Source organism: Cebus imitator, unplaced genomic scaffold (assembly GCF_001604975.1).
Source record: "Cebus imitator isolate Cc_AM_T3 unplaced genomic scaffold, Cebus_imitator-1.0 Scaffold165, whole genome shotgun sequence".
In the NCBI taxonomy this organism is placed as follows: domain Eukaryota; kingdom Metazoa; phylum Chordata; class Mammalia; order Primates; family Cebidae; genus Cebus; species Cebus imitator.
The window spans coordinates 3,158,219-3,175,243 of NW_016107480.1; the positions used below are offsets into that span (position 1 = coordinate 3,158,219).

At 40.1% G+C, this 17,025-nt stretch overlaps 1 protein-coding gene across 6 annotated transcripts in view; it reads right to left on the reverse strand.

Annotated features, from left to right (window-relative positions):
• The window catches only part of CDKAL1 (CDK5 regulatory subunit associated protein 1 like 1), a 717,953-nt gene that overhangs the window by 697,429 nt on the left and 3,499 nt on the right, over positions 1-17,025 (reverse strand). For 3 of the 6 annotated variants that reach the window (XM_017544096.2, XM_017544095.2, XM_037744112.1), the window contains 2 exons: positions 7,432-7,606; positions 4,290-4,402 (listed from right to left, as the gene is read on the reverse strand). In XM_017544096.2, the coding sequence (XP_017399585.1) occupies positions 4,290-4,402; positions 7,432-7,601 (283 nt within the window). In that variant the 5' untranslated portion in view covers positions 7,602-7,606. Of the gene's footprint in view, positions 1-4,289; positions 4,403-7,431; positions 7,614-10,055; positions 10,068-17,025 lie in introns of those variants that run through there. The other 3 variants (XM_037744111.1, XM_037744113.1, XM_017544097.2) reach the window with 2 other exon arrangements.

Genomic DNA, 17,025 nt, shown 5'->3' on the forward strand with positions numbered 1-17,025 from the left:
ACACACACACACACACACACACACACACACATATATATAAACATTTGAAATATATGAAAAAACATTTCAAGATGCTGGGCAGCCAAGAACTACTCTCATAAGAGCCATTAATATTAATAAATTTCCATTTTGAACTGCCTTTCTTTTAAAGCATCAACTTTGAAAGACTGGAGAACATAATGCAGAGATAAGGCTGTGCAAATGGACAAACAATGTCTCAATGACAACTCTAGCACATGAGTATTCCTTTTTCTGGTCTCAATCTCTTCATTTTAAGATATGCAGTCAAACTCATGCCAGTTATCTCATTTGATTCTTGCAATAACATATGTGAAATGCCTAATACACAGTAGGCTTTTAACCAATTCAGCTCCATTGCCTAAAAATGTGTACAAAAATCCTCATTTCATTGGGAATTAACCTGCTCAATTTATTGTGGCACCTAACAGAAGCATAACATACTATCTACTTTTCATTTACTTGTATTTTTAAGAAATTGAAGTCTACTGCTTTTCAGCATTCCACAGAATTAATGTACTCCCTATTAGAATATATTTTATTAATATCAGATAGGCAAACTCAATATATTAATGTAAAATTACATGGTTACCTATTGATTGATTGATTGATTGATTGAGACAGGATCTTGCTCTGCCACTCAGGCTAGAGTATAGTGGCATGATCTTGGCTTATCTTGGGCCCAAGCAATCCCCACCTCAGCCTCCTGAGCAGCTGGGACTACAGGCACATGCCAGCACACCCAGCTAATTGCTTAATTTTTTTAAGACAAGATCTTGCTACGTGGCCCAGACTGGTCTCAAATTCCTGGGCTCAAGGGACCCTCCCACCTCAGCCTCCTAAAGTGTTGGGATTACAGGTGAAAGCCACAGCCGATAGTGGATTCTTAGAGAAAATTGAGATAAGAAAGCAGGCAAAGTTTTGTTTTTAAGAAATATTGGGTACTTACAGTTGAATTACATGCAACAACCTAAATCTAAGCCCAAACAAAACAGTGTAGCTTTAAAATCCTTCAAATTCTACTGATCACTAGCATGGTTCTGGGATGTATTCCTTATGAAAACATCCCCATACGTGAATCCAATATATCCCATAGACATGTTACAAAATTCAAAGCTACTTCAAACTGAATGACCAGGACCAGGAAACATCCTATACATTTTAGTTAACCTATACATTTTAATTTCAATTAACACTATCTCCCAGAGCAAATAAATCAGTGTTCGTTTCTGCAAAAAGATATTAATCAAATACAAGGTACCACATTCCGACTTGACATCATCACAAAGTATTTCTAAAATACAAGTTGCAAAAGCTCTTTTTTTGTTGTTGTTTTGTTTTTGCACACAGATGATTCATCATTCAACTTGAGTAAAAGCTCTTTTAATAAAGCAGGTCCTGGCCAGGTGCAGAGGGGCTCACACTTGTAATCCCAGCACTTTGGGAGGCCAAGGCGGGCAGATCACGAGGTCAGGAGTTTGAGACCAGCCTGGCCAACATGATGAAACCCTGTCTCTAATAAAAACACAAAAATTAACTGGGCATGGTGGCTCAAACTGCTCCGACTAAACCTTTATGAAGATGTTGTTTTTGTTTGTTTGTTTTTTGAGACAGTCTCACTCTGTCATCCAGGCTGGAGCATAGTGGGGCGATCTTGGCTCACTGCGACCTCCACCTCCCGAGTTCAAGCAATTCTCCTACCTCAGCCTCCCAAGTAGCTGGGATTACAGGCATATGCTACCACATCTGGCTGATTTTTGTATTTTTAGTAGAGACAGGGTTTTGCCTTGTTGGCCAGGCCGGTCTCGAACTCCTGTTCTCAGGTTATCCGCCCGCCTCCATCTTCCAAGTGCTGGGATTATAGGCATAAGCCACCACGCCTGGCCTTATGAAGTTTTAATACAGAATAATTATATCCTGAATTTGCATATTTAAAAGCAGCAATTTCAAATACATACCCACATAATCTTTCTTCCCCAAATAATAAAAATATCTATGACTACTGAGAAGTAATTTTGATTTAATTTATCTGCATACTGTTTTCAATAATCTCCATATACATTATACATAATCTAAAGTTTATAACCATTTTATATTAATTACACATTTAATATTTTAGGTTTCCATGATCAACAAAAACATTATCAATTAGTAAACCATAATAAACTTTATAAATTCTCACTATTCCATAGAAAGTGGCTACTGGCATCGGTAATCCAGAAGTAATTCACATCAAATCTCTAAATTTAAGATCTGTACAGATTTCCTTCTTAAATGTCTTATCGAAGCTAATTCTGTTTATATTTCCTGGGCCTATACCTAGACTAGTGAAGAAAGTATTTACACAGTCTGCTGCAGGCCAGCCAGAGTGGAATTTAAAACTATGAATTTCTGAAGTGGGAACAATCAAGTTGACAAAATTAATACAAATATATACAATACAATATATAAAAGTAACAGACTGTGCTACATTAGCAAAAATAAAATAAATTCACATTCAAGTAATTACTTCCTTAATTTTTCCTTTTTAACTATTCCCAAATAAGAAACGAAAGTAGGTGTGTAAAACAAAATATAATATTCTTGTATAAACATACCAGGATTGTTATTTTATACAGACAAGTACTGTTATAAGACCAAACACAAACTGCTAAATGGACTAAAATTTAAATTAAAATGTATTAGATATCTAATATGACATAGAAAAAGTCAACACCTGATTTTCCTTAATGTTTTAGGAAGTTATCTTAGGCACATTTTTTTTTTTGAGATAGGATCTTGCTCTGTTGCCCAGGCTGAAGTACAGTGTGCAATCACAGCTCAGTGCAGCCCCTGTCTACCTCTCAGGCTCAAACAAGCCTGCCACCTCAGCCTCTCAAGTAGCTGGGACTACAGGCAAGCACCAACACGCCGGCTATGTTTTAAACATTTTTGTGGGGCCAGGGTCTCACTATGTTGCCAACGCTGGTCTCAAACTCCTGGGCTCGAGTGACCCTCCCAATTCGGCCTCCAAAGTGCTGGGATTACAGCAGGCATGAACCACCACATCCAGCCTTCTTCTTTTTGTGTGTGTGGCTATTTTTTTAGCCAAGCACATGACTATAGTCCCAGCTACTTGGGAGGCTGAGATAAAAGAATTATTTGAGCCTAAGAGGTGAAGGCCAGCCTGGGCAACATAGTGAGACCCATCTCAGAAATAAATAAAATATAAATCAATATATAAAGGCTATTTTCTTTTTCTTTTTTTTTTTAAGACTAAGTTTCACTCTTGTTGCTCAGGATGGAGTGCAACGGCACAACCTTGGCTCACCACAACCTCCACCTCCCGGGTTCAAGCAATTCTCCTGCCTCAGTCTCCCAAGTAGCTGGGGACAGGCATGTACCACTATGCCCCAACTAATTTTGTATTTTAAGTAAAGACAGAGTTTCTCCATGTTGGTCAGGCTGGTCTCGAAATCCCAACCTCAGGTGATCCACCTGCCTTGGTCTCTCAAAGTGCTGGGATTACAGGCGTGAGCCATCACGCCGCGATCTCAGCTCACTGCAACCTTGAACCCACCTCCCAGGTTCATGCGATTCTCTAGCCTGAGTCTCCCAAGTAGCTGGGACTACAGGTGCCCGCCACCATGCCCGGCTAATTTTTGTACTTTTATTAGAGACTAGGTTTCACCATGTTGGCCAGGCTGGTCTCGAACTCTAGCCTGAACAAGGTCCTAACAGCCAAGGCAGAACAACAAGCTGCATAACACACAATGATAGTATTAGACTATATCCACAGAATAAAATAAATATCCATGAGTCTGTACTGATAGAAATAACTAAGATAGGCTGGGCGCAGTGGCTCACATCTGTAATCCCTGATTAGATCTTGGGACAGAAAAAGTTAATGAGAAAACTGGTAAAATTCAAATACAATCCACAGTTTAGATAACAGAAATGCACTAATATTAATTTCCTGTTTTATTAACTGTATTACAATTGTGTAAGATGTTAATATCAAGGGAAGCTCACTGAAGGGCATATGTGAACTCTCTAATTTTACTACTTTTCTAAACATCTAAACTTATTTCAAAATACAAGTTTTTTAAAGTTTTTTTACAATACGACATCCATGGGTATCTACACAATGTGTAATAGCTATCACTGTTTAACCTTAAAACTATTAAGTAATGCTAAAAATACCCTTTAACTGCTAAGCTAAAATATGTATCTCAAAAAAAAACTTAAATCTGAAAAATTTAATCAATAAAATATATTATAGATCTCATTACCTGTAATTTTATAACCATAAGCAGCTAGCTGTCCAGCCATATATTCTCCATCTGAATTATTATGAGAACAGCCCCACGTTCGTATCCAAATTTTCTGTATGCCTGGAATAGTGCTGTTAAGTAATCAATTAAAAAAATGTTAGTTTCATTGAGTAATTTTTTTTTTTTTTGATCCAGGGTCTCGCTCTGTTGCCCAGGCTACAGTGCAGCTTTGTGACCACAGCTCACTGCAACCTCAACCTCCCAGGCCTAAGGGATCCTCCCATCTCAGCCTCCTAAGTGGCTGCAACTATAGGCATGCACCAAGACAGCTGTCAATTTTTTTATTTTTTTGTAGAGACAGTGTCCCACAATGCTACCCAAGNAAAAAAAAAAAAAAAGAAAAGAAAAACACTTCAGTAAACAAAAATTTTCAGTAAATAAAAAGGCGCTCCTCTCAGGGGCTCTAAGAGGGAATCCAAGGTGAGCAAGGCCCAGGGGACTGTCCAGTACTCTGGGGAAACCGGAGGGGCTTCTGCACTCCTGAATTGCTTTAAAAAACTTATCACCAGAATCCACTAGCTCTAAGAATTCAGGATCCCCAGTCAATACAGATTGAAAGTTGCTGAAGAGTCTCCTAGATTCACAAAGAATTTTCAGATCTGAAAATGGCCTTAGAAAAAAGTCGTAAACAAATAGCTTCCAGGGTAGCCATGCAAATTATCATGGGCTTCTTTTTTTTTTTTTTTTTTTTTAAAGATGGTTTTTCACCGTGATGGCCAGGCTGGTCTTGAACTCCTGACCTCAGATGATCCACCCACCTTGGCCTCCCAAAGTGCTGGGATTACAGCCATGAGACAATACTAATTTTTTTTTTTTTAATACTGAGTAATTTTTAAAATAAAAACCACTCGATAATTTTAAGATATATTACACAAAAAAAATAAACTCACTACAATCCGTTCAAAAGCTATTAATTAAACACACCAATTTAACTCAAAATCTGTTGTTATATCAAAAGTCTAAAATCAGTATAAAGAAACCACAGAATTCTAAGAAGACTCTACATAAAAAATATCTACTTTTCCCTGAATTGTATTTTAAATTCATACTACTAACTTATCACTAAGTTCAACTCCTAGAAAGGTACATAAAAATAACAATAGGAAAAAAAAGTGGTTCTAGCAGCAACAGCAAATAAAGAAAAGTACGTCTGTTTATAGACTCCTACATACTAGTTGCAATCTTTAGCTTCTAAAACTTACAGATATAAATAAATTAATCAAAATCTTAAACTGTCATCCTAAGACATTATTAAAAGTACTCTATAAAATTAGAGTTCTTAAAAAAGGGTAATATTTTTAGAAAATAAAAGGACTTTCAACTTGGATTGTTCTAATAATTTATAAGTAAATAGAAATCACCTTAGGGATACATTTAGGGGAAATTTGATAAACCTCAGTCAGTAAAATATAAGCAAATTTTAAATTCAAAGATTTTTAAAAGGTTAATTTCCCAACAAAACAAGTAGATTATAAATTTCAACAGTTTACTAGATAAACAAATACAGGCTTATTAAAATTATATAATTACATTATTCTTTCTGGTTATGTTGTATCAAAATTTCACAGACTAGTGATCTACTATAATAGTGTAAACAGGGCGATAATTTCTTTGTGCCTACTGCCTTTACCTGATCCATAAGTATTTGAAAATCTGCTAAGAAAATTCAAATGTCCAGAATACTACTGTCTCACAAGAAGCACAAACTCCAGTAAAAATTTTATTTGGAAGTAACAGACTTACATACCAACTGCAGTAATATCAAAGAGATTCCTGTTGTCCTCAGCTATCTGCTGGGAACATCCAGTTTGGCACCTCATTTCTTTTTAACTAATTACCTTGTCAAATTTAAAATCACTCAAATAAAAAAAAAAAAATTACATGCACGTTGTATTTCTTTAATTCAAAAATTCAAAATCCAAAATGCTCTAAAATCTGAAACTTTTTGAGTGCCAAAATGATACTCAAAGGATGCTCCCTGGAGCATTTTGGATGTCTGGATTAGGAATACTCAACTGGTAAGTACGTAATGCAAATATTCCAAAATCCAAAAAAACTGTGATACCTGAAACACTTCTCATCTCAAGTATTTCAGTTAAGTGATACTCAACTTGTATTTCCTATCAAAAGTTCAGGCCGGGCGCAGTGGCTCACTCCTGTAATCCCAGCCCTTTGGGAGGCTGAGACAGGCAGATCACAAGGTCAAGAGATCGAGACCACCCTGGCCAAGATGGCGAAACCCCAGCTCTACTAAAAATACAAAAAGTAACACACTGGGGTCTGTCAGGGGGAAATAGGGAAGGGACAGCAGGGGGTAGGGAGTTGGGAAGAGAAAGCATGGGGAGAAATGCCAGATATAGGTGATGGGGAGGAAGGCAGCAAATCACACTGCCATGTGTGTACCTATGCAACAATCCTGCATGTTCTTCACATGTACCCCAAAACCTAAAATGCAATTAAAAAAAAAGAAAGAAAGAAAGAAAGAAAAATACAAAAAGTAGCTGGGCACAGTAGTGGGTATCTGTAATCCCAGCTACTCCGGAGGCTGAGGCAAGAGAATTGCTTGAACCCAGGAGGCGGGGAGGTTTCAGTGAGCTGAGATGGCGCCACTGCACTCCAGTCTGGCAACAGAGTAAGACTCCATCTCAAAAATAAAAAAAAAGTTCAAAGATTCTAATGAAGAGACATTATGTATTTCACACAGACTAGTAGTGTCAGCTTCTCCTCTGGAATGAAAATGAATATAATTTCACCTGGGCACAGTGGCTCACGTCTGTAATCCCAGCACTTTGGGAGGCCAAGACAGGTGGATCACCTGAGGTCAGGAGTTCAAGACCAGCCTGGCCAACATGGTGAAACCCCATCTCTACTAAAATTACCAAAATTAGCCAGGCATGGTGGTGCATGCCTGTAGTCCCAGCTACTAAGGAGGCTGAGGCAGGAGAATCGCTTGAACCCAGGAGGCGTAGGTTGCAGTGAACCAAGACTGCACCGCTGTACTCCAGCCTGGACGACAGAGCAAGATTCCATCTCAAAATAAAAAAATACAAGGAAGGAAGGAAGAAAGAAAATGAATATAATTTCAAGGAAAAATGTTTACCTGTCACTTGGTGGACTGTCTTCCTCTTGCAAATACTTTTGGGTATTTCGCTTTCGTGCCTTCGGGACAACATCCCTTCTTACGAAATGCCGATCTTGTGGTTTTGAATCTTCCTGAGACACGATATCTTCAATGTCCTCCAGCAGCGTATCACAGGATGCAGAAGGCATATTCTCTACCACAAACAAGTTATAAATAAAACAAACTTATGAAAATCTGCTTAGCATAGCGTCATTTATGAAATATTCTCACCAAATTTGAATCTAATCAAGCCTTTGGATCTAACTTCAAATTTAGAGAAAAAATAAGAGATAAAGAAACACAAGGATGAAGCACTATCTTGGGTAGACTGAGAAAAGAAACACAGGCTGGGCGAGGTGGCTCACGCCTGTAATCTCAATACTTTGGGAGGTCGAGGTGGGTGGATCACGAGGTCAGGAGTTCGAGACCAGCATGGCCAACATGGAGAAACCCCGTCTCTACTAAAAATACAAAAATGAGCTGAGCGTGTTGGTGTACCCCTGTAATCCTAGCTACTCAGGAGACTGAGGCAGGACAATTGCTTGAACCCAGGAGGCAGAGGTTGCAGTGAGCGGAGTTCACACAACTGCACTCCAGCCTGGGCCACAGAGTGAGACTCAGTCTCAAAAAAAGAAAAAAGAAACATAAGAAAACAATCAGACACAACCCTAATGACAATGCGACATTCCAAGGTTCAACAGGAACTATTTCTTCAACAAATCAATGTCATGTAGAAAAAAGTAGGAAAGGAACTATTTCAGATTCCAGCAAATGTAAAAGCCTAACAACTAAAGGCAATTCATGTTCTTGATTGTATCCTTCTTTGTCCGTCAAGCTGTAAGAAATTTTGGGAATAACTAGGGAAATCAGAATATGAGCTGGATATTAGATAATATGATGATGTTACTATAAATCACTCTAAAAGTATTGTCCTTATATTCAAAAATTTTATTTTTTAGAGATGTATATTGAATATTTAAAAGTGAAATTTCATTATATTTCTAATTTACTTTAAAAGCACCTCAGAAAATATACACTGGCTGGGCACAGTGGCTCATGCCTGTAATCCCAGCACTTGGGAAGCTGAGGTGGGCGCATCACTTGAGGTCAGGAGTTTGAGACCAGCCTGGCCAACCTGATGAAACCCTGTCTCTTTTAAAAATACAAAATAAACCAGGTGTGGTGGTGGACGCCTGTATTTTCAGCTATTTGGGAGGCTGAGGCAGGAGAATTGCTTGAACCCAGGAGGCGGAGGTTGCAGTGAGTCAAGAGTGCACCACTCCGCTCCAGCCTGGGTGACAGAGTGAAACTCCATCTCAAAAAAAAAGAAAAGAAAAATAGATTTAAGACATACTAAAAAGTATTTACAACTCTTAAAACTAGAAAATAGGTAGGTTTATGTTCATTATCCTATACTACTTTTCTAAATATTCAAAATTTTTATAATTAAAAGAAGAAAATGTGGACACAGCTTGCAAGAAGATAAACGCATTTTTCCCTGCCCCTCCAGCAAAATACAAACAAAACTCTGGACATTATATATAAAACAAGCATAAGAAGACCCTGAAAGGTAAAGAGAAGAAGGCAGACCGGCTACGAAACTCAGGACCCAAGGAATACGATGATGAGTTCCTTGGGCTTTCTTTTGCCTCCTGTAGCTCAGACGTGGAACTAACGATGCCAGCAAACCAGAAATGGCAAGAGATGCTGACGATAAAACCCCCAATAAATGCCTGCTTTCTTGTGAAAGAACTAGATAAAAGGAAGCCTAGGAAGACAGGAAATTTTTAGATAATAATCATTCTACTCTAGCCAAACATACACACACCAAAAAAAACTGTAATCCCACCCCCAGGCAAGCCGCAAAGGCCAAGTGGAGAGCTTTGACTTCCACCTACAATCAAGCACCCCAACACACTCCACTAGGGTAGAATCAGAGAAGGCCACAGACGGATCCTTAACATTCAGACCAACCAACTGACCAGGAATGAAGTTCTGCAGTGTCAGCGGAGATCAAATTGATAAACAAACTTAAAATAATCCCTATCAAAATCCCGCAAGATTTTTTGTAGGTATAGACAAGACTGTCCTAAATTGTGTACGGATATGTAAAGAAACTAATATATTTAAAATAATGTTGGGAAGAAAAGAGTAGAGTAAGAAGAACTGGTCTACCCAATTTTAAGACTTACTAGATAGCTACAATTGAGATTGTGGTATTGATACAGGGATAAAAACACAGATCAACAGAACATAACAGAAAACCCAGAGACAGACCTACACAAATATTTCACAAAAGCAATTAAATGGAGGAAAGATTGCCTTTTAAACAATTCATGCTAGAGCAATTGGACACTTATAGGCAAAAAATGAACCTGACCTATAAATCTTGCATCTTCTACAAAAATTAATTCAAAATGGATCATAGACTTAAATGTAAAACATAGGCCGGGCTCAGTGGCTCACACCTGTAATCCCACTACTTTGGGAGGCTGAGGTGGGTGGATTGCTTGAGGTCAGGAGTTCGAGACCAGCCTGATGAATATGGTGAAACCCTGTCTCTACTAAAAATACAAAAATTAACTGGGTGTGGTTGTACGCACCTGTAATCCCAGCTACTCAGGAGGCTGAAGGAGGAGAACTACTTGAATCTGGAAGGTGGAGGCTGCAGTGAGGTGAGATCGTACCACTGCACTCCAGCCTGGGTAACAGAGCAAGACTCTGTCTCAAAAAAAAAAAAAAAAACTAAAACATAAAATTGGCTGGGTGCAGTGGCTCACTCCTGTTATCCCAGCACTTTGGAAGCTGAGGCGGGTAGATCACAAGGTCAGAAGTGTGGGACCAGCCTGCCCAACATGGTGAAACCCTATCTCTACTAAAAACACAAAAAAATTAGCTGGGTGTGGTGGCAGGTGCCTGTAGTCCCAGCTACTTGGGAGGCTGAGGCAGGAGAATCACTTGAACCCAGGAGGCAGAGGTTGCAGTGAGCCGAGACCACGCCACAGCACTCCAGCCTGGGCAACAGGGCAAGACTCCATGTCAAAAAAAAAATAATAATAACATAAAATTATAAAACTTTTAGAAAAAAAAAATCACAGGACAAAATCTTCTGGACTTAGGAACAGGTAAAAAGTTCCTTAGGTGTGACGCCAAAAGCACAACCCATAAAAAGAAAAATTAAAAAACTGAATGTCATTAAAATTTAAAACTTTTAAGAAAGACCCTTTTAAGAAGCTGAAAAGTCAAACTACAGAGTGGAAGAAAGTAATTGCAAACCACGTATCTGACAAAGGACTCGCGTCAAAATATACATGTAAAAAGAAAATAGACAAAAGACATTTCAAGAGAATATACAGTGGGCACACAAGCACATGAAAAGAGATTCAATATTAGTCACCACAGAAACGGACACTAAAACCACAATGAGATACCAGCATACACCTTTCAGGATGGATAAAACAGACAACAGTGAAACCACTGAACACTGGCAAGGATGTAAAGAAACTACATCATTCACACAGTCCTGGAAGGAATGAAAAATGGTACAGCCACTCCGGTAAACAGTTTGGTACTTTCTGAAACAAATCATACAACTATGATGCAACCCAGCAATTGAACTCCTCAGCAATTATCCAAGAAAAATAAAGACTTGTATTCCAACAAAAACCTGTACCTAAATGTTTACAGGAGCTTTCTTTGTCATAGCCTAAATCTGGAAACCACCTAGACGCTTTTCAAAAGGTGAATGGTTAATACTATTCAGCAATAAAATGGAATGTACTATTGATACATGCATCAACCTGGATGACTCTCCAGAGAATTACACTGAATGAAGAAAGTCAATCCCAAAAGGTTATATTCTGCATGATCACTTTTATATAACATACTTGAAATGAGGGAATTATGGAAATGGAGAACAGAATAGTAGTTGCCAGGGATTAAAAAAGAAGAGGGTGAGAGGAGAATGGCTATGACTATAAAACTGCAACATGAGGGATCCTTGTGGTGATGGAAACGTTTTGTATCCCAGCTGTTACCAATGTCAATATCCAGGTTGTGATACTGTATTGCACTGTAGTTTTTCAAGATGTTACCAATGGGAGACCTGGGTAAAATGTACAAGGATCTCTGCCTAAGTTTTACAACTGCAGGTAAGGCTGTAATTATGTTAGAATGAAATAATTAAGAAAAATGGGGTGGGCAGAACACACCCATGTATATGTACTGATAGTCCTACTACTAATGCTATATCCAGACACAAAGGAAGTCCTTTTTAGTGTCATCTTATCAACATTCATGGCAACTCTTATGAGGTAGACAGTATTATCATCTTCACTCTAAAGATGATCAAACTGAAACACTTGCCCAAAGAAGCTAAAGAAGGATTCCGTGACAGATGAGTCGAAGCCCACACACTGTGTGGTACTCCACTGCCCACTTAGTATGTGCATGCTGAACGACCACTGTTCCTCCTCTGAGTTGCAGTGTTAAGCATCTTGCATTCTTTCAGCTTTTCACAAAGCTTCCTGAGGAGCTTTCCTTCTCATTTGCTGGATTCCCATCCTTCCATTCACATCATCCAATTAACAGAGCGGCTGCCAGCCAGGCTCCTTTACTGTGTAATGTATTCATTACAACTATGACAAATTATACACTGGAAATCCAGAAAACTTATGTTCAAATCTCAGCTATCTTTATATTGTCAGTAAGAACAAAAAATGAGAAATAGAACCAAATATCAATCAATGAGGGACTGGGTGGATTATAGTTAACATACATATCACGTAGTCATGGTGAGACTTTCAATCACAGACTTCCTTTCCCTAGACACCAGAATGGGGCACATGACCCAAGCTTGCCAGGGTAACCTAACCTCCTGGCCACAAGGACCAGCTCAGGGTCTGTCACGAGAAGCCCAGCCAGTAAGAGTCACTGTGAGGATTCCATCTATGCTAGTGCTAACAAAAGATAGTTGCTCTTGTCACTGAAGTGGCTAAGTTAGGAGGATGTCAACTTGAGGACCCCAGAGCCATCTTGCCCGCCACAGGGAGGAAGCCTACTTAAAGGATGAAGCCTAACGAGAGCTAGAAAGATAAAGAACCATACGGACATTATTTGAGCATCTGAATCCAACAAATGCCTGAAGCCAGAGGCAGCCCTGCTCTGCCCAGTGATGCGAGCCTGTGACTTGAATCAGTTTGCGGTGGGTATTCTGTTCTTGCAAAAAAGAGCCCCGGCCAACTCAGCCATCTAGGTAGGGTGAAATGAGCCAGGTTAGTCTTTCCAAAATTGGTTCTAATTATTACCTATCTGGGAAAAAAAAAAAAAAAAAAAAAAAAGGTTCTGTGGTAAAATACATTTAGAAAATTCTGTCTCCTTACCGATTCACAGTGTGCATTATTAAAAATGGAAGAACTGCAGAAGAAACCTGACCAGTTTCCAGGAAGCCACACTCTCCTAGTCCAGTCTCTTCTCATCTCTCCAACTTCTCGCCATCAGAATGCCCCCATGGCTCTGTTACAGGAACTCTTCTCTAGTTTCAGGCACTCCCTAGGTGGCCTCATCCAGTCCCATGGCCTTGAAATATCAACTACGAATGTGCTTATATAACCAGCCCCATTCTTCCCTCAAACTTCAGACTCGGACACCCAACTGCCTATTCCATGCCACTGCTTGACTGTCTAATAATTACTTCAAACTGAAAAAGTCAAAACGGAACTCCTCATCTCCCTACCTCACCAGATCCTCTCACAACTTCTCCCATTTCATTTAAAGGAAGTCCCAACCTCCTACCTGCTCAGGCCAAAAATCCTACATGCCCCTCTTTCCTTCTCCCTAAATCCAATCAATCAACAACATCGTATTGGCCATACCTTCAAAATACATTCAGAATCTACTTGTGACCATGCCCACTGTTACACTCTTGGTCCAAACCAACATCAACTCTTGCCTGGATGATTGCAATCCCTAGTATCCCTGCTTCTATCCTTGATTCTCCAAGAACGTTTTCAGCACAGAAGTCAGGGATCCCTTTAAAACCTAAGTTCATCTCAAGCTTCTCAATCAAGCCCTTCTAGTGGTATTCGGTATCAGAGTAAAAAGCCAAAATCACTACAAAGCTCTGCAGTGACACATATAATCAGCTTCCTGCTGCATCTGTGTCCTCTTGCTACCAGTCTCCCGTCGGTCACGCGAGCTTCTTTGTTGTTTCATACCCACTAGATATGCAATCACTTCACAGTCTTATTCTCGCCTGGAACGCTCTTGCTCCAGACACCTGAACAGCTCACTCGCTCAAGCCCTTAGGGACTTCGCTCAAGTTTAACAAGAGAGGACTTTCCAAGCAACATCCCCACTTCACCACAAACCCTCTTCCTATCCCCCTTTCCTGCCTCTTTTTAAACTGCAGCACTTAATCATCTGCTTCCAACGTTTTAATGATTTTTTTGACTAGAATACATACTCTGTGAAGGTAAGGGTTTTTGTGTGAGGTATTCACTGTTTGATCCCAGGCACTTAGAACTGTGTCTAGCACACTGCAGGTTCTCAATACTTTCACTGTAGACTATACAGTCGGGCAATATATAGACATAGATATTCTGAGTATGCCAAATTAGTTTCTGACTCAGGAGCCTTCATACTTGCTATTCCTCTGCAGAGCATCAGTCCTCAGAGAAGTAGGTCTTCCTGCCCACTTCTTCACTCAAACAACACCTCCTCAGAGAGGCCTTTCCTACCCCATCGTCTAAAATAACTACGCTGCCCAAGCATCCCACAAGTTCACTGCTTCTAACCCTGCTTTTGTTTCATGCTTCTTCATAGCACTTACCTACCTGACAACCACATACGTGTCTCTTTCATTAAAATGTAAACTTCTTTATTTTTTTTTGAGATGGAGTTTTGGTCTTGTTGCCCAGGCTGGAGTGCAATGGCACAATCTTGGCTCACCACAACCTCCATCTCCCGGTACAATCGATTCTCCTGCCTCAGCCTCCCAAGTAGCTGAGCTGGGATTACAGGCATGTACCACCATGCCCAGCTAATTCTGTATTTTTAATAGAGATGAGGTTTCTCTATGTTGATCAGGATGGTGTCGAACCCCCAACTTTAGGTGATCCACCCGTCTAAACCTCCCAAAGTGCTGGATTACACAAGTGAGCCACCGCGCCCAGCCCACAGTGTAAGCTTCCTAAGCACAAAAGCATCATCTCTTTTTCAGTACTGTCTTTACAACACCTCCAACAATGCCTAACACATGGCAGACACACAACAGTTACTGATTAAATGAATGACTACAATGCTTAAGTTGAATTTACCTGGTCTTTCTATGCCATAGGAGGAAATTCTTTTTTTTTTTTTTTTTTTTTTTTTTGACAAAGTTTTTTTTTTTTTTTTTTTTTTTTTTGAGACAGAGTTTCGCTCTTGTTACCCAGGCTGGAGTGCAATGGCGCGATCTCGGCTCACCGCAACCTCCGCCTCCTGGGTTCAGGCAATTCTCCTGCCTCAGCCTCCTGAGTAGCTGGGATTACAGGCACGCGCCACCATGCCCAGCTAATTTTTTGTAGTTTTAGTAGAGACGGGGTTTCACCATGTTGACCAGGATGGTCTCGATCTCTTGACCTCGTGATCCACCCGCCTCGGCCTCCCAAAGTGCTGGGATTACAGGCATGAGCCACCGCGCCCAGCCCAGGAGGAAATTCTTACCCTGAGTGGGAAGTTGAAGTAAAACGCCCAACCCCTGGGATTTCTTCTGTCACCACTATTCTATAAAATAATTACATGGGAAAGGCTAGGACCAGGTAGTGCCTTTGGAATGCCAAAGTAGCTACCGACAGATTATAATTAAACATTAATTAAAAGCCATATTTTTTCATTATACAATTTTGCCATCCCATACACAAGAGTGTACAGATCTACTGAACATCCCATATCATTAGAGAAGTAGAAGTTGCTAACCACTTTTTTTTTAAGAGACGAAGTCTTGCTCTGTCGCCAGGCTGCAGTACAGCGGCATGATCTCAGCTAACTGAAACCTCCGCCTCCCAGTTGAAGAAATTCTCATGCCTCAGTCTCCCAAGTAGTTAAGATTACAGACATGCACCACCACACCTGGCTAATTTTGTATATTTTTAATAGAGGTGGGGTCTCAATCTCTTGACCTCGTGATCCACCCACCTCAGCCTTCTAAAGTGTTGGGATTACAGGTATGAGCCACTGTGCCCGGCCTAAGCTTCTTATTTGACAGAACTGGAGTCCATTGAAGCAAATGGATTTGTACACTAGCTAGAAGTTAGAATCTAGGCCTTCTCTCAATACCATGCTCTTTGCACTATGGCTTTGCCTTGCTGGTAAAGTACAAATAATGCAAGAATCTAATGTGAAACTTAGAACTAACCACATTCCAGAAAGCAATGGGCAAAGGAAAAACAGGCAATTCACTTAAGAAATACAAATAGCCGGGCCGGGCGCGGTGGCTCAAGCCTGTAATTCCAGCACTTTGGGAGGCCCAGGCGGGTGGATCACGAGGTCAAGAGATCGAGACCATCCTGATCAACATGGTGAAACCCCGTCTCTACTAAAAATACAAAAATTAGCTGGGCATGGTGGCACGTGCCTGTAATCCCAGCTACTCAGGAGACTGAGGCAGGACAATTGCTTGAACCCAGGAGGCAGAGGTTGCAGTGAGCCGAGATCGCGCCATTGCACTCCAGCCTGGGTAACAAGAGGGAAACTCCGTCTCAAAAAAAAAAAAAAAAAAGAAATACAAATAGCCACAAAAAGAGAAAAGAATGCTCAACCACACTAACAAGTATTGAAACAATAAGTTATTTTTCAGCTGCCTCAGTGATAAAAAGCTGACAAAAACTCTTGTCAGCTGAATGCATAGTAAAACTGGTATGCCCCTTCTAGTGGGCAACCTGACAATATATACCAAGCATATGCATATCCTTCTAGCCAGAAATTTCATGTGGAGATATTCACTGAAAAAAGATAAATATAATGCTGCATATCAGCATGATTTATCATGCAGCATAAATCTGGCTGCATATCACAAGCAACTAAATAATCTCACTCATCACTCTTAATAAGCTAAAGGTTTTACTTGGAACAAACTGATAGAGGGAATTGTTTAGCCTTCAGAAATTTTTAATTAATTCATATAGAAATGAAAGTTTGGGAATAAAAGAAAAGCAGGGTAATAGATAAATGGAGCTAAAAGAACATTAACAATTTTTTGGCCCGGTACGGTGGCTTAGGCTTGTAATCCCAGCACTTTGAGAGGCTAAGATGGGTGGATCACCTGAGGTCAGGAGTTCAAGAGCAGACTGACAAAAATGGAGAAACCACATCTCTACTAAAACTACAGGCCAGGTGCGGTGGTTCACACCTGTAATCCCAGCACTTTGGGAGGCCGAGGCAGGCGGATCACAAGGTCAAGAGATCGAGACCATGGTGAAACCCTGTCTCTACTAACAAATACAAAAATTAGCTGGGTGTGGTGGCGCACACCTGTAGTCCCAGCTATTGGGGAGGCTGAGGCAGGGGAATTGCTTGAACCTGGGAGGTGGAGGT